The sequence below is a fragment of the Myotis lucifugus genome, unplaced genomic scaffold, assembly GCF_000147115.1.
Source record: "Myotis lucifugus unplaced genomic scaffold, Myoluc2.0 scaffold_173, whole genome shotgun sequence".
NCBI lineage: Eukaryota > Metazoa > Chordata > Mammalia > Chiroptera > Vespertilionidae > Myotis > Myotis lucifugus.
In genome coordinates, this window is record NW_005871221.1 from 1,111,422 (window position 1) to 1,134,268 (window position 22,847).

Here is a 22,847-nt window from a genome sequence, read left to right on the forward strand (position 1 = left end):
CGAGCCTTCCCTCCCGCAAACCGCACGCCGGCCCCACCGCACCAATAGGGTTCTTCCCCTTTTGCCACGAGGCCCCTCCCACTTCCCCCGTCCCGCACCGCTCCCTTGAAGAAGAAGAAAGGCTCCGGCCACCCAGTCACCATCCGCGACTCGGCCGCTCGCTGACGTGGCAGGGAGGCCCCAGGGAGCGAGCGCCCATCCCCGCGCCTTCCAGCGGGTCCGGCCCAACCGCCGCCGAGCTCGCGCCGCTGTCCGCGGAGACCGCTCCCCGGCGCATGCGCGCGCGGGCGGGCCCCGCGCAGTCACTTCCGGCTCCTGCGCGCGTGCGGTTCCGGGTCGCTGCCCCGCTCGCCGGCCGGCCGTTCGCGCTGGTGACGCGGCCTGGCGTTCGCGAGAGGCCCGGAGGCGGGGCTCTGCCGGCTGCCCCGAGAGCGGCAGGTGCGCGGGCGGGGGCCGGAGACCCGGGCAGCCCCTCTCTCTCCCAGTGGACTCGGTCTGCGCCCACAGCGCCCCGGGACGGGGCTGCCCGCGGACCCCAGGCGGGGGGCGGTGCCGGGGTGCTGCGGGGCGAGGGTGCGGTCCGGCGGGCTGCCGTTCCCGGGAGTGCGGCAGCGCGGTTTTCGGGGAGCCCCCTGCGCGCGGACCTTCCGACTAGTCACCTCTCTCCTGGCCCTCAGGGTCCACCCTTGTGAGAAGGGAAGGGGGCCCGGGTCCCGCCCTCCCCGACAGTCCTCGCTCCGGCCGGTTTGGAAAGGAGCCTGAGCGACGGGAGGCTCCCGCCTGCCTCCCTGGGCGTGAAGCAGCTGCCCGTGACCCACTGAGCCATCTGCCCCCCGCGACTCTCTCAGGGCGAGTCGGGGCCCCAGGTAAACAGTGCGACTCAGAGTCACCTGAGAGACACGGGCCCCGGGACATCGTCGCCTCCTTCAAGTTGTTTCGCCCGGGGATCCCAGTGCGAAGTCTGTTTAGGCACCGGCTGCAGTGAGAGAGGTTGTTCTTTGAGGCTTTTTTTTCAATGTTGTGCCCGTGAGTGAGACTCGTAGGCAAATCACCGAGACAGAGACGCCCAGGTGCGGGGGGCGGGCTCACTGAGGTCCGCGTCGGGGGCAGGTGTCTCTCCCTCTCCCTCCATCACCCTCCCTGCTCTCTGCAGCCTGCCCAGCCCCCTCCGCGTTTCGGCCTGACGCTTGGAGAGAAATATCCCATGCATTTTTATCTTTGTCTTCATGCAGGACAGAAAACTTTGACCTCCAAGGCCGTCTTAAATCTAGTAGATAAGCCAGGTGAGTCGGTGGCTGACAGACACTGAAGGTAAAACTTTTGAAGCCTTGTACGGACTGAAATGGGTGACCTGCGGAGGTAGAAAGTCACCTGTGGATGGTAGTAGCCGAGCTGGGCTGCCCTCCACAGCACATGAGCAGTGAAGGCCCGAGCCAGAATATTCGCCTTATACACCATCGGGAGGAAAGGGCGTTTGGGTCTCATTGTTGAGTATTATGAAAAGAAACGGATTTGAGGTCATTTTCATCATCCTTAAAGAGAACCACAAAGCGTTTCCAGGAAACGTGTAAGGATATCTGATACCTATTTAATATAGTTAGTTGTCTGCCTTGCCTGGTCTCTGCCAGGTTGTCAGCTTTTTCTGGTGAATAGCTGATTGCAAACCATCCGGGAACATAGCACCATTGCACCTTTTCCTCACAGTGAGTTACATGTTTTTGTCTTCATCTTAAAAAAACAACAACAAAAAACAACAACACGGAACTGTAGCTAGTATTATTGGGAGGAGGATTCAGAATCATTATGTGATGTTAACGTTTACCCTGGAAATTTTTACTTAATGTGCCATGGCCAACATGGTGTATGTACTAAAGAAAAAGAGTAGGGCCCTGGCTGGTGTGGCTCAGTTGGCTGGAGCCTCGTCCTGTATACGAAAGGATGTGGGTTTGATTCCCTGTCAGAGCACATGCCCAGGTTGTGGGTTTGATCTCAGGTTGGGGTGTATGGGGTGGGGGGCGTGGGGGGAGTAGGGATACCAGCCCTGCCACTTAGCCACATAGTCTTTGGCAGATTACTTCACCAACTCCAGACTGAATTTCTTGATCTGTGTATGCATATGAAGTACCTGAGCGCTTTTTAAATGTTTAGTAATTGTGTTCTATTAAGTATGCATGGAAAATTGTGAAACTTAATTTTGAAACCTGAAGCTTAACATAGCAACTCAGATGTGAAATCTCTCCAGTGTTTAACTTATCTCTTTCATCTGATTGTAGATTCTGTGTTGCCATAGGTGACCCACATTTAAGAGGGAATGCAGGTAGCCTGGATGTCTGGAACTTTTTAGACACCTGTCTTGGAATTCTCGGTTGCTGGCCTAAAGACTTGCTGTGGTGGTGTAAGAGCTGGTCACCAGGACAGGATAGCCACACAGCAAAATGTTTGCAAAACTAAAGAAGAAAGTTGCAGAAGAGTCTGCTGTTTCCCAGAGGCCAGGAGGTGCTACCAGGATCCCGCGGTCGGTGAGCAAGGAGTCTGTTGCCTCTATGGGAGCTGACTCAGGAGATGACTTTGTAAGTATCTTCATAGTTTTTAGTATTTGTTACCATCTCAATATATATTTAAAATAAGATCTCAGGGATCGTTCCAATAAGTATATTTTTTAATTAAAAGATTATTTGTAGTTATTATATGATTCTTCTTATTCTGAGGTGCTTTTCTGTTTATTTTTTCTTATGTTTCTGTGAGTTCCTTTCCATATTCTTTACATTATCCTCTTGTACTCTTTTCCATCTATGTATCTTGTGCATCTTCTTTTACATTTCATTTCTCAATACTTCTGTCTGTTGTCTCTGTAGACACATATACTTTAAGCCATTGTTGCGTAACAAGGTCTCTGAGTTGTCATGTGGAGTGAGCCAAAGTACACTCCTTTATTGGGAAAGTTGATGAAAAGATGGCACTGATGACTGTAGTATGTCCCTTATTCATAAAAAACCTTTGTGGTTGGAAAGTTTCAGAAATGAGGATGCTGCTGTGTAAGGTAAATGTTAAGCCTTAGGATTAAAAGTATGTCTCTAGCATATGGCAGGATCCCCTTAAAGTCAGATAACTTTCCCAAAATGGCTTATAGTACTTCATATATGTAAAAAATATGTATATAAAGTAAACGTAAAGTATAAAGCATAAAAATAAAATGACGGCTTGTTCATCTGTCACTTATTTAAAGAACTAGAACATTATTGATACTGTTGAAGCTACTCATATGCTTCTTCCCTTCCCCTCCCTCCCCTCCAGATAACCACTATCCTAAATGTTGTATTACCATTCCCCTGATTTTTAAAATATCCTAGCAGATATAAATATATTCATCAACAGTTTGTTGTTTAATGTTGCTTATTTTTAAGCTTTAAAAAAATTGTATAGTCTTCTTGGACTTTACCTGCCCCCCACTCAACATGTTTCTAAAATGCATCTGTGTTACATGAAGCTGTGGTCCACTTATTTTTACTGCTGTATAGGATTCCCGCACTTGAAGACAGTTTATCTCTGTCTACTCCTGGTGATAGACACTTGAGTTGTTTCCATGGTCAGATGACTCATCTTCCTCCTTTCTTATACTGCCTGTCTGGGTCAGATTTCATGGTAGAAGCTATTAGGTTATTGGGATGAAACAATAAGACTACCAGATCTAAATTATCATTAGCCTCCTATATTTAACAGGAAATATAAATAAGTGCACATTTGATCACCAGGCTGAAGGATATAGTTTTAACTCTTGAGTTCTGTGACTGAAATACCTGCTTTGCCTTTCATGCAGGCAGAAATACCTGCATGCTGACATGCTAAATGAAGGCTCTCATTGCGAATGTGTTTCAGACATACAGATTGGCCTGAATTCAGGAAATACTTTGCTTTGAGACTTCTAAAGTAATTGATTTGAACTTACTATATATACATTCTGATCCCGCCCTATTTTCAGACACTTATAACCTGCTGCATATAGTTCTCCAACCAGATGTTTTTCCTCTGGCATCTTAAATTCTAAAATGAACAAAAGTGAATTCAGTAACTTCATTTCCACATGTGCACCTCATCCCCCAAGTCACCAGCAAGAAACCTTAGAGGCATTTTAAACTCTTTCCTCCTTCACTTCTTGGTGTCCAAGCAGTTAACAGGTACAGGGTGTTCCCCCCCCCCAAAATACATACAGACTTTAACAGCTAATAACTCAATTTTAAAAATGAAATGTCTTTTAATAAATACTACCTTTATAATTATTCAAAGTGTGTGTATACATTTTTTGGGGATACCCTGTATTTGGCTTCCATCTCCTAAATGTCCCAAACTTACCCTCTCTCCTCCATTTGCTGGCAACACATTTACTTCCATTTATTTCAGGCTCTGTGTTTCTCAGACAAATGTGATGACACAGGGTAAAATGTTGTCTACCAAGAAGCCCATTAGCATTTCAGTGCCCAGGGATTTTATTGGGAGGCTAGTCATTTACCAAAATTTCAGACTCCCGGAAGAAGAACAGGTGTTAGCATAAACCATATATATATATATTTTTTTTTTGCATAATCAGTTTAGGGTACAATGAGCCTTTCTTATCAGGAATAGTGAGAACCCTTGCAAAATCTAAGTTCCCATAGGTCAGCCAAAGGCTAACCTTCCAAGCAGACCTTGCTAAAAATGGCAGTCTCAGGCCTGTGATGTTAACTCTTTGCTGCACAGTATATAAAACACTTCGTAATATAGTGCCTGGCTCTTAACACGTATTTCATGATTAGCAGTTACTGCGGCTGCTGCTGTTTTAGGTAAGGACTCTTTGTTTTACCTCTCTCTATTTCAGTGCTTATTAGCACAATACTGAGAATAGGATGTGTCACTAACAGTAATAATCATAACTTTTATTAATAATAGATGATATGTATTAAAACTATGCAAGGCTCTATTTTAGGGACTTGACAATTATTGTTTTATTTACTCATAACAGTTCTATAAAGTACATCATGTTTGTTATCATAGTTTACATATGCAACCATTGCACAGAGAAGTTAATAATTGGCCCAAGTTCTATACTTTTATAAGTGGTGAAGATGGGACTTTAACCTGGACCTTCTGCCTGCAGAGACTCCCTCTTACCTGTACACTGTACTGCATCTCCATACATGGTGGATGGGCAAGTGGCTAGATGGTCAATGATTTAAAGTGAATTGTTCAACCACCTTGAAAGACATTTTGGGAATAAATTGAGAAACATTACTAGATATTAGATGCTATTATTTTTAATTTTGTTAGGTATGGTAATGGTATTGTGGTTATAAAGGAACATGTCCTTATGTTTTAGAAATATTTATCAAAGTATTTAGGATGAAATACCATGATGCCTGTTATTTATTTTAAAATATTTTTTATTGATTTTAAGGAGGAAGGGAGAGAGAGAGAAACATCGATGTGAGATTGTAACATTGACTGGCTGCCTCCTGCACTCCCCCTACCGAGGACTAAACCCTGACGGGGAATGAACTGGCAACCTTTTGGTGCATGGGAGATGCCCAGCCCACTGAGCCACACCAGCCAGGCCTGATGTTATTTAAAGTACTTTAGTAAAATAAAAATTGATGAAGCAAATTTGGGAAAACATCAGCAATTGTTAAAATTAATGTTCACTAAACCATTCTTCCTACTCGTCTGTGTTTTTAAAAATTTTATAACGAAAGGTAAAAATATAAAGCAAGTTACTTATTAACAACAGTAAGCAATGACCAAAATAATAGATAATGTTTTACGATAATGTAGACTGTTGAGGAAAATTTGATTCACTCTAGAGCTTTAAAATGACATCTCTTCGTTTTATAGATGAAGATACTGAAACTTTATCAATATCAGTAATAGTTTCTTCCTCACAGACTAGCCTTCCCCTCTTTATCATCACAGAACTTTTCCCTTTTTATCCCAGGACTTTAGCTTTGGAAAAATAAAGTGACTTCCTTTTTTTTTTTTTTTAATCACTGAAAACATATATTCTGTATTATGTACTTGGTGTAATAAGATCATAATGGGTTTGTTCACCATCATTTACTTCAATACCATGTATACACACACATAATTTATTTGTTTGGCATCTTCATACTGTAGATGGATATAGTGTTGCTTCTGCTTTATAGGTTCATGAGCTAGGATCCATGTAAGTTAAGCTTTTCAGTGATCACAAAGTGTAACCAAACTTAAAATAAGAGTCGTCGCTTTCTGGTTCAGTACTGTGGTCTCACACTTCCAAAAACCCATGTATGAATACTACTTCGTGTGTCTATCTCAACAGGCTTCCGATGGAAGCAGTTCCAGAGAAGATCTTTCGTCTCAGCTTTTGAGAAGGAATGAACAGATACGGAAATTAGAGGCCAGACTTTCTGGTATGTCTAAGAACTCATGAAAAACAAACAAAGGCAATTTTCCTTCCCTGACCCTCTCTCCCTATAAAATAGCTATATAGTATAATCTTATAGTTATTTTTATGTATTTTGCTTTTCTTAGTAAAAAAAGGAGAAATTTATACCCTCTTTGTTCCTTTTTTTGTTAGTATACCAAATAGTGTAAATTCAAAACTGAGTTTTAAACTTTAAAAAGCACACAAAACTTACGTTTTCTGCTCCTGAGGTTTCCAGCCATGGATATAAAAGGTATTAAACGTGTATGTAAAATAGACTTGACTGTCTTCTTTAGCCATTAGCATAGCTTGCTTTCTGATGGAGAGGGGTAGAGGGTACCATTTACAGGGAATGACCAACACATGTTGGATTCTTCAACACCAGAGGGATTTGGTGCTCTGTTGCCACTTGCTACAGCTACATATCACCTATGTAAGTGTTATTCTGGTCTGGGCCACATTTCAATAGTATTTCTAACTTCAGCATCTTTATAGAAGCAGTAACGCTTGCTGTGTTTTTTTGTGTGCACTTTACAATTTACACAACTCCCATGAAATCCTTTGCCTGAGCAGGTCATGTTTGTGATAGAGTGTGAGTTCTTATTTTGTTTCTGCCAGTGGATGCATTTTGAAAGCTTCATCCTGTGAAGTGGTTAGTGGTTTCTGTGTTTCTTTTTGTCCATTGGCCTTATGCCCATTTTATTGGAGTGAAAGCAGTAGACTGCAAAATTCCCCAAATTTTATGTGACATCTGTGTGTTTGTTCAGTTATCAAAGGTCCATAATGTAGCTCCCAACTTCTAGTTAGTTTATTATCAGTTTGTCCTCACTGTAGCCTTATTAGACATAGCAAGGTTAAGGTCGCACAAGTAGTAGGTGGTAGAGCTGGGATCCAAATCCAGATTTGCTTGATTGGGATCCCAGTCTATACTCCTTTTTTTTTAAATACATTTTTATTGATTTCAGAGAGGATGGGAAAGGGAGAGAGAGATAGAAACATCAATGATGAGAGAGAATCTTGGATTGACTGCCTGCTGCATGCCCCACACTGGGGATTGAGCCCGCAACCCAGGCGTATGCCCTGACTGGGAATCGAATTGTGATTTCCTGGTTCATAAGTTGACGCTCAACCACTGAGCCATGCCGGCTGGGCTAGAGTCCATACTCTTAATTATAGTCTGTTTTAAACTCAGTTGTTACTGTCCTCTTACCCTCTAGTGTAAATAGTTTCAGTAACACAGGTGAAATAACTGCACATTGTTTAATGTTGTGGGGAAACTATAAAATGATATGTACCCTCCCTAATGTAGAAGGGAGAATAGTTTGAGCTTGACTTAGGTTAGAGAGGAAGGGACAGGGGAGAGAACTGACATTTACTGAGCTCACATATGTCCTGGGTATTTCCCGACAGGCTCAGTATGAATAATAACGATAGCAGCTCCCTTTTATTGAGCACTGTGTGCTAGGTGCATAAGGCATATAAAATGGTTTATTATCTAATGCATCCTTTGAGGTAGGTACTCTTAATATCATCATTTAATAAATGAAGAAACTAATACTTAGGATCAATCATTTGCTTAAGGACTGATAGAGTTGGGATTTGAACTAAAGCCTGTGTACTTTTCCACTATACCATACTATCTTCTTTGGCCACTCAGGTAATTAATTCTGACTTTCACCTTTAAAATGGCATAGGCAGTTCAGTTCCTGTGTGGAAAGAAAGCTGACTTTTTTAGAAAATGAAGCATTTTCACTGTAAAGGCAGTACTGTGGTAAGGTGTCTGCTAGTGCCCTAACCACTGTTACTCAGTTGTACGGACTGTACGCTATTTAGGGAGTTCCCTTTGATCTATCCTGCTAAGACTGGAAGGGGAAGTGAAAACTGAGATTTGAAATTAAGTAATGAGATGATACTGGTTTTCATAGCAGGGCATTTCTGATGACCAATCCAGGCCCAATTCTTGTTTTTTTATCAAGGCTAAACAAAGCTGCCTATTCGTATTCTCCATTTACACCTTGGATAGTTTGTACTACCTGTTTGCCTGTCTTGTTCATTGTTATTGGGAGGCTGTCTGCCTAGCTATCCTGACCAGGAATCGTTTTCAGGCTGAAAAAAATCATCATCATTTTCATTCATTTTTTTGTTTAATTAACTTCCTTTCCTGATGTTTGTCCATTCCTGGTATGTGCGTCACCCTCCTCACCCAAGACTATGCTGAACAGGTCCGAAACTTGCAGAAGATAAAAGAGAAGCTTGAAATTGCATTAGAAAAACACCAGGATTGTACGTATTTTTTTTTCCTGTTTTTTTACCCCCCCAATATTTTTAGGGTTTAGTTTTTATAAATGAAACAATTGTGTATGGTTAAATTTTTACTTTGTCACAGCTCATATCTTTGTTTTATGAGTAGTATCCAGTATTCTTAAGTAGGTTGATATAACATTTGTTTGATATTTAGTAACATACAACTCGTATTTATGGGCATGTTGCCTTACGGGCATGTTTCTTAGGAGAAGGAAGCTGTGTTCATCCAGTTGACCAGTTTATTGGCAAAATCTAGTGCCTGGCCCTGGGATCTAAATCAGGAAACTTGGTTCTAGCCATAGCTGCATACCTGCTGTGTTCAGAAACTGGGGGAAATCTCTAGCTGTCATCACTCCTCCTCCAACAATAGAATATATATTTTGTTTATTCTACCCTAAGTCATATGGTATTCTTTGGTCCAATCAAAGAAAATGCTAACGGAAGTAGAAAGTTATTTTCAGTTGATATATACTAAAAAAATTTTTTTAAAGAAAAACAAAGTGAAATATTTTTGTGTGTTGCTTTGTTTTGATTTTTGTTTTTCTTTTTAATTCTATAAATTGTTAATAGCCATCACTTAGCAACAGCATTGGTGTTTTCTTGCACCTTACCTAACTCAGTGTTTTTTCATTGTACCATTTAAAAAGTTACCTTTTGGCATCTTCCTAAATGTATATACTTGATTATTACAAAAAAACAAAAACAACAGGAAACAAATAAACAAAAATGATAGTCTATTACTAAGGCCAAACGATTCTGGGAAAGTTGAGATGGATCAGGTTTTTCTCAGTCTCATAATTCATTTATGTGACCTTGGCCTTTTTGTTAGGTGACAATTGTAAAGTAATCACATGGGTTATTTGTGATGCTGTTTCTGAAATGTTTCCATATCTCAAATAAAGCCTCTTTGTTAACAGCTTCCATGCGGAAATTTCAAGAGCAGAATGAGACATTCCAAGCCAACAGAGCCAAAATGGCAGAAGAACAGGCTTTGGCATTAGCCAGAAAGGACCAGGTATTTTATATTTGACATTGCCCAAGACTGGCGAAAAGATTTCATTTGGGACATGATTTTTTAAAATCATGACTTAAACCTGGTAGAAAATATTTACAACCTAGGAGAAAAGAAATACTATATACAGGGTGAGGCAAAAGTAGGTTTATAGTTGTGAGTTCGTGAAACAGTTTCTTGTATTATTACTTATTATTGTTTTATTTTCCATACAAACAACTGTAGGTCTACTTTTGCCCCACCCTGTATGTTTTTTGAGATTTCATTTGGCCTCAGGGTGGGATATTACCAAGAAACTTTACAGTTATAATCATGAGGTATGTCCAGAATGTGAGATTTTCATTCTGCAACTGTGTAGCTTTGTAAAATGGAGAGGGGAAATTGTGTGTCCATAGTCTGGTAGCGAGCCCAAGACAAGGAAAAGGATCTCTGTTCTCTCAAAGCCTAGATCCAAACATTTGCCTTTGATAATGGAGAAGATGATACCAAGCTAGCCATCATCCATGATGTACGTAGTTCTTACAATCTTTGTTCCCAAATTTCTTCAGCTTCAGCTAGCTAGACAGAAGGGAATTCCTGTAATCTCATTAGAATCATCCATTGAAAGATGCTGAATGAATAATAATAAAGGAAAATAATGCTGAGGTCGAAACGGTCGCAGTGAGGTTGGGATGGCCCCGGTGAGGTGGGGACGGCCCGGTGAGGTTGCAACGGATAATAAAGACCAATATAAACTGATGAACAAAAATAGATGCAGAGGCAGAGCAGCATTGAACAGACTGTCAAACTATAGTGGGAAGCCTGGGGAGGGTTTGGGGCGGGGGAGTTAAGAGATCAACCGAAGGACTTATATGCATGCATATAAGAATAACCAGTGGACACAAGACACTGGGGGGTAGGGGAGGCCAGGGGAATGTCAAGGGGGGGAAAAAGGAGACATATATAATACTCTTTGTAATACTTTAAGAAATAAAAATTATTGGAAAAAAAAGAATAATGCTGTATATTTTGTGCAATGGCATTTTAAATTTAAGATAAGCACCAAGATATTATAATGATAATCCTGATTTTTTAAAGATGGGGGTCAATTTATTATGTTGCATTTAAACAATGTATAGCCCTAGCCGGTTTTGCTCAGTGGCTAGAACATCGGTCCATACACCGAAAAGTCTCAGGTTCGCTTCTTGGTCAAGGGCAACGTACCTTGGTTGCAGACTCAGTCCTCCTGCATACCCTCAGTTAGGGGCATGCGGGAGACAACCAATTGATGTGTCTCTCTCTTTCCCCCTTCTCCCTCCCTCCCACCTCTAAAAAAAATCAACGGAAAAATATTCTTGGATGAAGATTTAAAAAATATATGTGTGTGTGTGTGTGTGTGTGTGTGTGTGTGTGTGTGTGTGTGTATCTCCTTGGGTGAGGATTAACAAAAAACAAAACAAAACAGAAAATGTATAATTTACCTACAGTAGGTGGGGTGGTTGATTGGTTGGTTTTAAAGTTTGTATTTGTCTTCTAGGACATTACTAACCAGAAAAAAAAATCATTCACCAATACTGTACTTAGTGGCTAACTATGATGGTATGAGTTTATTAAGAAATCTAAAATTGGTAGATTCTGATTGTAGGCACTTGGGATATGGCCTTTCGTACCAGTGGATATTTTTCCCCCTGTTCAGTGATTTGTGAATAATGGACATAATTCCTTTTCCATGAACTTATACCAGATGCATAAAGCATATTGGTAAAATCAAGATGAGAAGGAAAATAATTATTAGGAGCTACTGAAGACCTTCCCCTTTAGTAAATTAATTTCTAAACATCATTTACAAAGTTACCAACTCAGCTGGTCCCAGCTGCTCATCCCAAGAAGTTATAATAGTGACCATGGAAGACCAGTCAGGAATGAGCTGAAAAGCTGCATCCAAGCAGCACAGACAGTTTTGTTTGGGTGCTCTACTTAGTAAAAATCTGCAGGCTTATATTTGTATTCTAGAGTTTTATAAAAAGTTCATTTTCTTCTTTTTAGGACTCTTAGCTTGGTTGCTTCTTTTTTTTTAATCCTCACCCAAGGATATTTTTCCATTGATTTTTAGAAAGAGTGGAAGAGAGAGGTAAAGACAGAAATACATCAATTGGTTGCCTCTTACACACACCCTGACCAGGCCCTGGCCGGGGAGGAGCCCGCAACCTGGGCATGTGCCCTTGACCGGAATCAACCTTTGGTCTGCAGGCCGACGCTCTATGCACTGAGCCAAACCAGCTAGGGTCTGACTTTCTTAATATTGAGACAACTTCATGTGTTTGTGTTTGTTTTTTAATTCATTGTTTTGTTTGTTTGGTGGGTTGCTTTGGGGGTGGGGTAGGTTGTTTTCTGAAAATCTTGATATTATTGATACTCTTCCCTGGAAACTGTACTTTTTTTGTTCTTTTGCCTTAGGAATGGTCACAGAAAGTGGAGCAGCTTGAAAAGGTTAGTTCATCTTTAATTTTGTCTCATTCCGACTGTGGGCCTCTCCTGCAGAGCTTAGAACATGGTTTCTGCGGTGCCCGGTGCACTGATAGCTCCACCTCTTAGAAGCAGGGCACTGGGTGACTGCACAGGGACATGAGAAACTCAGGTCCTACCCCTGTTGGTGGGCACGCCCCGCCCAGTACACTCTCCTCCCCTCAGCTTTCTCCTTGCGTGAAGGCTGATGGGACCTGCACCAGCCCGGCTCCATGGCCCTTTTGCTTCTGATTGGGTTCCGCCAGTGGGGACACTAACAGAACTATGTGTGGAGGAAGAGTGGGGTCAGAGTGTTCATTTCCCCAACCTGCTCCATGTGGGAAACCTTTGGATTAGTTGTATCCCATGGCCAAAGGTCACAGCTTTAGTTGGATCTTTGGTTTACCCTCTTGACATAGTTTCTTTCTCTAGGTTTCTTGTAACCTCTTCATCCCTTTGTCCCTTCATGTCCATCTGTTACTAACACATTTTCTCTTTTGGATTTTGTAACTCTGCCCACAGCTTTGAAAAGTCCCTTTATTAAACTCTTCTCAAAATACCTAACCTGAATCTGCCATCTGTCTCCTGCTGGGGCCCTAACTGACACTGTGGTAGCATTAGGAACACTTGGAGGAGACAGTGAAAGGAGTGCATTTCTCCAAGGTCAGCATTGAGCAGATAAGAGAACCTCTTGGCTAGACACAGATGAGGAAAATTGATTATTCCAGCACCACAGCTTTCTAACACTGTGTAGATGCTTAAGTAATGCATTCCTGGCTCCCTACCATGAACAATAAGATGAAATTTCAAGCCTACAATTAGAAAAACATTTTAATTTAAAATAATCAATAGTCAACACCCTCAGCCTGAATTATATGTTGCTACTTTATTCACTCCTTGTTTTCATTGAGTACTCCTAAGTTACTCTTCATGGTAGAAAAATTATTTCTTAGATTGATAGGTTGCTGGTTTGATTCCAGGTTAGAGCACATGCCCAGGTTGCGGGCTTGATCCCTAGTAGGGGTTGTGCAGGAGGCAGCGAATGGATGCTTCATTTTCACATCTGAGTTTCTCTTTCTCTCTTCCTTTCCCTTCCTCTCATATATATATATATATATATATGAAAAAAAGTTGTAAGCATGGCGTTGATGGTCTTCTTAAACATGGTGGTATAGATTAGGTCAAAGTTTTCTTATCATAAGAAACTTAAGATTGTAGCAGTTGAAATTCTCATTGGACTATTTTTTTGTCTTTTAAAATTATGGAAAAGGGGGATCCATATATGACTGAACTAAATAAAACCTACTTCAGTTCGCCCTGACCGGTTTGGCTCAGTGGATAGAGCGTCGGCCTGCGGACTGGAAGGTCCCAGGTTCGATTCCGGTCAAGGGCATGTACCTGGGTTGCGGGCACATCCCCAGTGGGGAGTGTGCAGGAGGCAGCTGATCGATGCTTCTCTCTCATCGATGTTTCTAACTCTCTATCCCTCTCCCTTCCTCTCTGTAAAAAATCAATAAAACATATTTAAAAAAAAAAAAACAAAAAACAAAAAACAAAAAAAAAAAAACCTACTTCAGTTCACTAAGGAGATTATCTCTCTTCACCCCTCTCCATTCAAAGGAGGGATTGAGAAGTATTTTAAACAGGGAAAAACTAGAGACACCTAGATCTTTGAAGCCACTGTGATTTTTGGAAATGTTATTTTTATAGACTGTTTTAATTTCTTTTCAATCAAGAATTGGAAACTGCAACAGCATGGTTTGTCCTTAAGAGAATCCATCTTAAGAATCTATGGTTTAGTAAATTGTAATCTGCTGACATCGGTCATGTCAAATTTTTGTTGACTTGCTCATTGAAATCCGTTCTACTTAAATGCATCTAATTTTGTAAGGGCATTCAATCTCTTACTCCAGTTATTAATGCTATTTAGCCAGTTGAGCCTGTCACTGAGAATAAACATGTAAAATGGATATCTGGAATTGTTAATCAAACTTAAGATTTTAAAGTGTTAAGTAATTGTTGTTCTTATTGCCCTTATTCGCAACTGTCATTTAAAACATTTTTTAACTTAAAGAATTAATGCCATAATGATCATATTACTGTAAAGCTTCCTATTATCAATGTTTTCTTGTCTATTGACAAGAGACTTTTATTAAGAATTCTGCTTACATAATATGATTTTAATGTCTTAGTTGCCTGAGTTGATATCTTCTTCCAAATAGGAGAAAAGGTTTCTGACAGCTCAGTTACAGGAAATGAAGAACCAGAGTTTGAATCTTTTCCAAAGGAGAGATGAAATGGATGAATTAGAGGGGTTCCAGCAGCAGGAACTAAGTAAAGTAAAACACATGGTGCGCATTTTTGTTTTAGTAGCTAAATGCTTGAATAGATGATTCATTATTCTGATTTTGCTAGTCATCACCCTCTAAGTGCTGACAAACATACCCTAGTAGTCTTTGATATTAATTATATGTTTTTCAATTTATTAAAGTGAAAAAGTTCTGTTTCATTTTCTTTTCTTTCTTTTTCACTACTGGGCATATAAGGCCACTTAGAAGCTCACAGAAATGTTATGAAAGTTTAGCTTATTGGTCCAGATTTTTTTTTTAAGTTATATTTCTTAGTAGTGGCTCAATGAAACTTTATCTTTGTGTCAGCTTTTAAAAAAAGAAGAAAGTCTGGGGAAAATGGAGCAAGAGTTGGAGGCACGAACCAGAGAACTTAGTCGAACCCAGGAGGAGTTGATGACCTCCACTCAGATGTCGTCAGACTTGAGACAGAAGCTAGAAGAATTGCAGAGACACTGCTCAACGCTGGAAGAGCAGAGGTTCTTGCTTGGTCTGTGGGGCCCATGGGAAGCGGTGTTAGTGTAGCTCTGGCTAGAACCTGCCCACCATTCCCCATTACTCATTGCAATACTTTCTGATCTCAGTTCTGGCCAAGGCTTCTGGTCTTGTCCTTATCTACCTAGGGCTCAGGATCACACCCCCCCCCCCAAAACAAAACAAAACACACACACACATCCTCATTCCCCTTCCCTTCCCTATGCTCAGAGCCCCTCCAACTCTGCTGAGAAATTTAGTGTGTTTAGTTTGTAAGCTATAGAGAAACCACAGATAGAATATCTTGTTTAAATCTGGGTGGAATTTTTCTCTTTGGGCTTCTGCTTCAGAGAGAGAGCTAAGAAGAATCTCCATTTTTTCTAATCTTGACATGGCAAATGTTTGCAGCCCTGACATATAAAGAAAACAGCTGTATTTTTCCTGTGGAAGAGAGTTTCTTAGATGAGTTATCCAAATTTATTCATTGTCTGCTTTCTTTCAATGAAGAGATCTTGTGACAGCTTCAACAACAGGTGCAGAAAATAAGATCACAGCCCTGGAGCAAAAGGAACAAGAGCTCCAAGCATTCATTCAGCAGCTTTCCATTGATTTGCAAAAGGTAAATAGAACAAAAAACAAAAATAAAAAACAAAAAGGTAAGTAAAGTTCTAGGAGGGGACCCAGGTTGGGGCTAAGGTATGAGATGCACAGCAGCTCTCTGTGATCCTTGTGCTGCGAGCCAGGGTGAATATCATCATTTGTTTTACAAGTTCTCTCTTTGGCCTTAAGGCAGCTAATTGGCATCATCACTGCTTCATCCAGCCTCATGTTTTCAGGAGCGCTCTAGGTTATTGTCGGCTGGCTGGGAGCTTCTTGCATGGGATTATCTCTGCTGGACTTGACATATGGGAGAAAGATGTAGGTCCTGTTGGACTGTAGATTGATAGGATTAAACACATGCTTGATGAGAGTGTGAGGAGAAGCATTCATTTAGCTAGTAGATCACAATATAACTGAGATATTTTGAGGAGAAGCATCTTCCCAGGGTCCTGGCTAGATTCCACAGAGTAAGAGCATTGCTCTGTCCCAGGTTGTGGGATGCTTGGGGCAGGCATTTGCCTCTTGCTGCTGCATGAGGTCTGAACTGGATGCCAAAGTGGTACTGGGTTCTGATCTTGTATCTTCTATGTCCCATTTTCAGGGAAGATTTTCTGGCAATATATTCTTCTGGCATGCAGTTGAGAACAGAATTTCCAGGAAACGCAATGGTCCTCGGGACCAGAAGGGAGGGAGATCGGATTTATGGTGTAATGTAATCTCTGTTTTCACCTGCAGGTCACTGCTGAAACTCAAGAGAAAGAAAAACTCATCACACATTTGCAGGAGAAAGTCACGTCCTTAGAGAAGAGACTGGAGCAGAACTTATCAGGAGAAGAACATGTGCAGGAACTCCTGAAAGAGGTAATTAGCTCTCTCTGGGCCAGCCAATGTGGGGAAGGAGATTTCATAAAATCCTAGAGTTTCAGGTCCTGAGAGTTTGCAAAGAGCTTGGTGAGAAGAGTACTCTCTCCAACTTTTGATTGTCCTGCTTATAGCAGAGAGAGTCTCATGTCACCTGTGTGGGACATGTTTTCCTCAGGGAAAGCTTTACTCAGAGATGCCTGTGAACATTTAAATAGCATGCTGATCACCAATCAGCCCACCTAGGAATTTACTCCACCTGGACTGTCTTGTCTTATTGCTTTGCTCTCCTCCCTTTTGCACTTTCCATTGGCCAAGGAACCATCTGTTACCATCTGCCTTTGGCTTCAGCATAATTGCCTTGGGCAGCAAGTGGACTCTCCTTAGCTGAGAGGAGGCTATTGAGAAGACTTACCTTTTGCCCAGGTCAGTGATGTAGGTGAACTTGCTTTCTCATCAGGTCTGAGTTCATTGCCTATGTTTCACTCCTTTTCCTCTTGTTTACCAGTGATTGGCCTCACCATGACAAAGGTGACAAAGCCAAGGCCTTGGGCCTATATTACACCCTTACTTTCTGTCTTTAGTTTCCACTACATACCTCTATCTCCACTGCCACTATAGCCTAGTCCATATTAGAAGTCTCCAGACTGGCCTACCAAGCATCAGTCTCTCCTCCTTCACCCTCTAACAAAGTTATTGCCAAACTAAACTTCCTAAACTTAAAGACCTTACACAATTCCCCTACAATCCACAGTGAGTATAATGTGGGTTCTAGAGTGTAAATTGATTTCTAGAACCAGACTAGGTTTGTATCTCACCTATTCTATTTATTGGTTTGTGACTTAAAGCTAACCATGTAATCTCTTTGTGTTTATTTTTCCTCTGTAAAATAGGGTTATTATTGTACCAAATGCATAGAGTTGTTATTAGGATTAATTGAGTTACAATATGTGAAGTGGTTAGAATGAAGCTTAGAACATAGTAGGGTCTTGATATAATTCAGCTATCTTCTATATATATAAAAGCCTAATATGCAAAGTGTCTCCTTGGGAGTTCGACCGACCAGGAATTTGATTGCTTGCTATGATGTGCGCTGACAACCAGGGGGTGGCGCATAATGAAGGAATGCCCCGGCCGGCAGCCGGGGAAAGGGAGGCCCCGGCCAGCAGCCGGCAGCACTAGGGACCCTTCCCGTGCACAAATTTCATGCACTGGGCCTCTAGGCTATATATATAAAAGCCTAAGTGACCTTTTGACTGTTTGATCATAGCTATGACTTGCACTGACCACCAGGGGGCAGACGCTCAACGCACAGGCATAGAAACATAGAACAGACTGATGAATCTCAGAGGGAAGTGGGGGAGGGGAGAGGGTGGGAAGAGATTAACCAAAGATCTTATATGCATACTAGAGGCCCTGTGCACCGATTCATGTACTGGTGGGGTCCCTTGGCCTGGCCTGCGGGGATTGGGCAGTCTGACATTCCCTGAGGAGTCCCGGATTGTGAGAGGGCGCAGGCCAGGCCGAGGGACCCCACCGGTGCATGAATCTGTGTACCGGGCCTCTAGTTAGTATAATAATCATTATTGTGCCATCATCATTATTGTAATGTTTAGTGTGCATAATAGCTACTTAGGGAATTTGTTTAAAGTATGTATCTCTGGCCCTACCATTGGAAATTCTGATTTCTGGAGTAATAGTCCTGGAGTAAAGCCTCAAGTTTAACACCCCCAAGTAAGTTTTAATGCCAATGCTTAGACAATTCCACTTTGAAAAATACTGCCTTCAGAATTAAATTCAAGCTCCTTTCTGCAGCATAAAAAGCTTCTCATGATCTTGCCCATTGCCTCACTTTCTAGTCTTGTTTCTTGACTTGAGCCCACCATCACTTTATCTTTTAGCACGTTGTAGCTTCCAAGGTCAAACCTCCCATTTCCCTGAGGCCATGAGCATATCCTGCTCTGCACTCCTTCTGATGGGCCCTATTGCATTCTATTATATAATTGTTTTGCCCTAGCCACAAGGTCAAAGGACTGTGTCAAATTTATCTGTGTATACTTAATGATACGTGAATTTTATCTTAATGTATTTGTGTCCCTTGAGACTTACACAAATCATAGTTATGTTGTGGATATCAGTAAATATCTATTCAATGAAGAAGTGACTATTTTCCTTTACTCTTCTTCCACTTACAGAAAACAGTTGCTGAGCAGAATTTGGAGGATACCAGACAGCAGCTCTTGGCAGCCAGAAGCAGCCAGGCCAAGGCCATTGACATCCTGGAGACGCGGGTATTGACCTCACTGCCAGTGATCACAGTGTCTGGGTGGTAATCTGGTTGGATGACTTGGTTGTGGCTGAGAATTCCCTTGGGTCAGAGGTTTTCTTTTGAAGGGACTGTTTTTTGGCTCTTTCTTACTTATTGAGTTGAGTTAGGCATTTTCTTCATTCTTGCCACATTATCGTCATTGTTCCACACAAAGTTGTCTTCTTGTTTGTTTGTTCCCTTTTATCCCCATTTCTCTGCCTCCCATAGGAAACCATTCTGACATGGTTAATAGAAATCCTTCTATTGTTGGGGTATCCTAAAACTTGTGGCATTGTTTTATGTGCTAATTTATGTAAATGATATAGCTATGGAGTCTTCTCTCATAGCTTCAACTGCTCCATCTTCTGTCTGTGTCCACATCACTGTACTTACCGACTCTACTTTGTAGTTATCTACTAGATGATAGACATACAGATTGCCTTCTTCCTGTGACCACAGTTTACACTGCAGTGAACATCAAAGAGGAGAGAGAATGCATGTGACCTAATGTGACTAAATAGGATAAGGATGTTCCCAGCAGGGCTGCTCCTGGCTCTAGTCCCCCAGCATGCCCGGGGTTTCCTGTATCTAAGGGCTTTTCAACACTGGCATTTCTCAGCATTTTCTTTTTCTTTGTTTTTTTTTTTCTTTTTTGCCAGATTAAGGAGTATGAAGTGGTGGGAGGAGCAGAGGATCTCTGTGGGGCCTCCTTAATGATTGCCCTAATCCCATTCTCAAGGGCTCTACCCTTATGACCTAAGCACATCCCAAAGGCCCCACATCATGATCTCAGCATATGAATTTGGGAGAGGGGACACAGACTTTCAAACCATAGCAATTTAGCTCATTTTGTAAATCTTATTTCTTGATAAACATATGTTAAGGTATATTTTTCTAAATACAGTTTTGTTTGTTTTATTATAATTCCGTTTTTTTATTTATTTAATTTTTAATTGAGGGTTTTTTTTGTTTTGTTTTGTTTTGGGTTTTTTTAGAGAGAAACATCGATTTGTTTCCCACTTATTTATGCACTCATTGGTTGATTCTTGTATGTGCTTTGACAGAGGATCAAACCTGCAACTTTGGCATATTGGGATGATGCTTTAGCCAACTGAGCTACCTGGCCAGGGCAGTTTTATTTCTGTATATATATCCATTTTTTGTTGCGGTGTTAAAATATACATAATGTAAAATTTATCATTTCAACCGTTTCTAGGTATATATTGCACATGCCCATTGTTGTGCAGCCATCACCACCATCCATCTCCAGATCTTTTTCATCTTCTTAGACTGAAACTCGGTACCTATTGAAACAATAATTCCCTATTCTCTCCTCTCCCCAGCCCCCTGGCAAACATAGTTCCACTTTCTGTCTCTGAATTTTTTGAATCTAGGTACCTCACGTTAGTGAAATAATACACTATTTGTCCTTTAGTGTCTGACTTATTTCACTTAGCATAATGTCCTCAAGGTTTATCTGTGTGTCAGAATTTCATTCCTTTTTAAGGCTGAATAAGCCCTTTTAAGGCTTTTCTTCCATTGTATGGATGTACCACGTTTTGTTTATTCATTTGTCAATGGACATTTGGGTTGTTTCCATCTTTTGGCTCTTGTGGAAAATGCTACTTGAACATTAGTGTGGCTTCATGAACAAGGTTTTTGTGTGTGGTTCACACTCTCACTTCTCTGAGGTGTATACCTAGGAGTGGACTTGCCCAGACATATGGTAACTCTATGTTTAACCTTTGAGGATCTGAAATCTTTCTTGAGTTGTGTCTCTTAACTGGGACTTGAGTAGATAGTTTCTGAAAGGAGTTTAAAAAGCTAGGTTTCAGCCCTGACTGGTTTGGCTCAGTGGATAGAGTACAAACAAATATTTGGTAATACGCAGTTACAATCGGCCCGAGTTTACACGTTTCCCGCACTCCACCGCAAATCTATATGAACCGAGTTAAAGACGGCTCCCGCGGAGTACGCGCAATTCACGCGAGCCGACTTAACTCGTTTCCCCCACTCCAAGTGTTAACTGGGACTTGAGTAGATAGTTTCTGAAAGGAGTTTAAAAAGCTAGGTTTCAGCCCTGACTGGTTTGGCTCAGTGGATAGAGCGTCGGCCTGCGGACTCAAGGGTCCCGGGTTCGATTCCAGTCAAGGGCATGTACCTTGGTTGCGGGCACATCCCCAGTGGGGAGTGTGCAGGAGGCAGCTGATCGATGTTTCTAACTCTCTATCCCTCTCCCTTCCTCTCTGTAAAAAAATCAATAAAATATATAAAAATAAATAAATAAATAAATAAAAAGCTAGGTTTCAGTGCTGGCTCTGTCACTAATAACATTTATGATTATGGACAAGTAACATTCCTGGTCTCCTCTGTGGAAGTACTCACACTGTTCATATCGGGTAGTTTTAGTGAAATCATGTAATGTGAATGTATCTGAGGAACCATGAGACCTAAAAACATTCTCTTCTCATTGGGCACTTGTCCTTGACAGAGCTGCCACCTTCTTGTGCTTGTTTTAATAATTAAGTTCCCCAAGGGCAGAGTTTATTCCACAAACAAGAGAAAATGGCAGAGATAGCTTGAGTCAGATAAAAATTCCCCATTGGAGATTAGGTCTAGCTAAGTGCTGGACAGTATGTCATCATCCTGTCCATTGGGCCAGCCTAGTGCAGGGCCAGGTACGTCCTAGTCAGACTTGGTCGATATTTAGTGAATGAAGGAAACCAAGATTGTGTCATAACAGTAATCCTACTTCTGGGAATCTGTCCTAAGAAAGTGATTCAAACCAGGTCAAAACATTTGCATAAATATTTTAACTGCTGTACAATTTTGGATGGGAAAATGGGAAACAACCCAAGTGCCAACACAGGAGGCAGCAGTGCAGGAAATTCCAAAACATCCTTTGAGAAATAATCTAAGGTCTGCAGACCATGTAGAAACAGAAGAAAACCTGAGTGAGGAGGAAAAATACAGTTTTACTAGAATTGTATACAAAATTATTTTAAAAAGTCATAGAAATAGACTGGAAGAAAAGATGTTAGGATGATAGTGTTTTATAGTATAGACTTATGGGTATGTTTTTCCTATAAAATTTTCAATTATGTACCTGATTTCTGACTTACATTAATTTAGTTTTTAAAGCCATTTATTGTTACTCAGCTTTTTTTTTTAGATGAGGAAATCTTTTACTTTTAGATTGTCTCTTTGTAATTTATTTCGGAGAGGGAGGAAGAGAGAGAAACATTGATGTGAGAGAGCTATACCCACTAATTGGTTACCTCTCGTACAGACCCTGACTGGGAAGCGAACCCACAACCTTCCAGTCCATGGGACGATGCTCCAACCAACTGAGCCACACCAGCAAAAGAATGCTCCTGGCCTTAGCCATTTGGTTCAGTGGATAGAGCGTTGACCCGCGGACTGAAAGATCCTGGTTTCGATTCCAGTCAGGGACATATACCTCGCTTCCAGGCTTGTTCCCTGGCCCCAGTTGGGGCACATGTGGGAGGCAACCAATAGATGTGTTTCTCTTGCATTGATGTTTCTCTGTCTCTACTCTCTCTAAAAATTAATGGAAACATATCCTCAGGTGAGGACTAACAACAACAACAAAAAGAATGCTTCTGTTTCCACTAAGGTGAAAGAACTAGAGCAGAGCCTGCAGGCCTCTGAGGAGAAGCTGAAACAGAGCAGAGACGCCGTGGCCGCTCAGGAATCTCAGATTCAGGAGCTTGTAAGTAGCTATTGTGCTGCTGTGGTCTAGGCCAGGGGTCCTCAAACTTTTTAAACAGGGGGCCAGTTCACTGTCCCTCAGACCGTTGGAGGGCCGGACTATAGTTTTAAAAAAAAAACTATGAACAAATTCCTATGCACACTGCACATATCTTATTTTGAAGTAAAAAAACAAAACGGGAACAAATACAATATTTGTATTTGCATGTGGCCCGCGGGCCGTAGTTTGAGGACCCCTGGCTCGATGCCTTCCCTTATGCCTTTGCAGATACCCCAACTTCTGAAATGGTATCT

The 22,847-nt window shown here is 41.4% G+C and overlaps 1 protein-coding gene across 7 annotated transcripts in view; it reads left to right on the plus strand.

Moving 5' to 3' along the window:
• Positions 1 to 312: 312 nt before the first annotated feature.
• The window catches only part of GOLGA1 (golgin A1), a 39,880-nt gene continuing 17,345 nt past the window's right edge, over positions 313 to 22,847 (plus strand). For 2 of the 7 annotated variants that reach the window (XR_001349717.2, XM_006096260.3), the window contains exons 1-13: positions 697 to 866; positions 1,233 to 1,283; positions 2,274 to 2,570; positions 6,326 to 6,416; positions 8,639 to 8,713; positions 9,652 to 9,749; positions 12,183 to 12,215; positions 14,453 to 14,581; positions 14,888 to 15,057; positions 15,560 to 15,671; positions 16,388 to 16,513; positions 18,709 to 18,804; positions 22,459 to 22,554. Coding sequence is in view for 6 of the 7 variants with exons in the window: in XM_006096260.3 (XP_006096322.1) it covers positions 2,436 to 2,570; positions 6,326 to 6,416; positions 8,639 to 8,713; positions 9,652 to 9,749; positions 12,183 to 12,215; positions 14,453 to 14,581; positions 14,888 to 15,057; positions 15,560 to 15,671; positions 16,388 to 16,513; positions 18,709 to 18,804; positions 22,459 to 22,554 (1,161 nt within the window). In the remaining variant the exon portion in view is untranslated. Of the gene's footprint in view, positions 439 to 696; positions 867 to 1,232; positions 1,284 to 2,273; positions 2,571 to 2,855; positions 3,041 to 6,325; positions 6,417 to 8,638; positions 8,714 to 9,651; positions 9,750 to 12,182; positions 12,216 to 14,452; positions 14,582 to 14,887; positions 15,058 to 15,559; positions 15,672 to 16,387; positions 16,514 to 18,708; positions 18,805 to 22,458; positions 22,555 to 22,847 lie in introns of those variants that run through there. The other 5 variants (XM_006096261.3, XM_014462200.2, XM_006096262.3 and 2 more) reach the window with 5 other exon arrangements.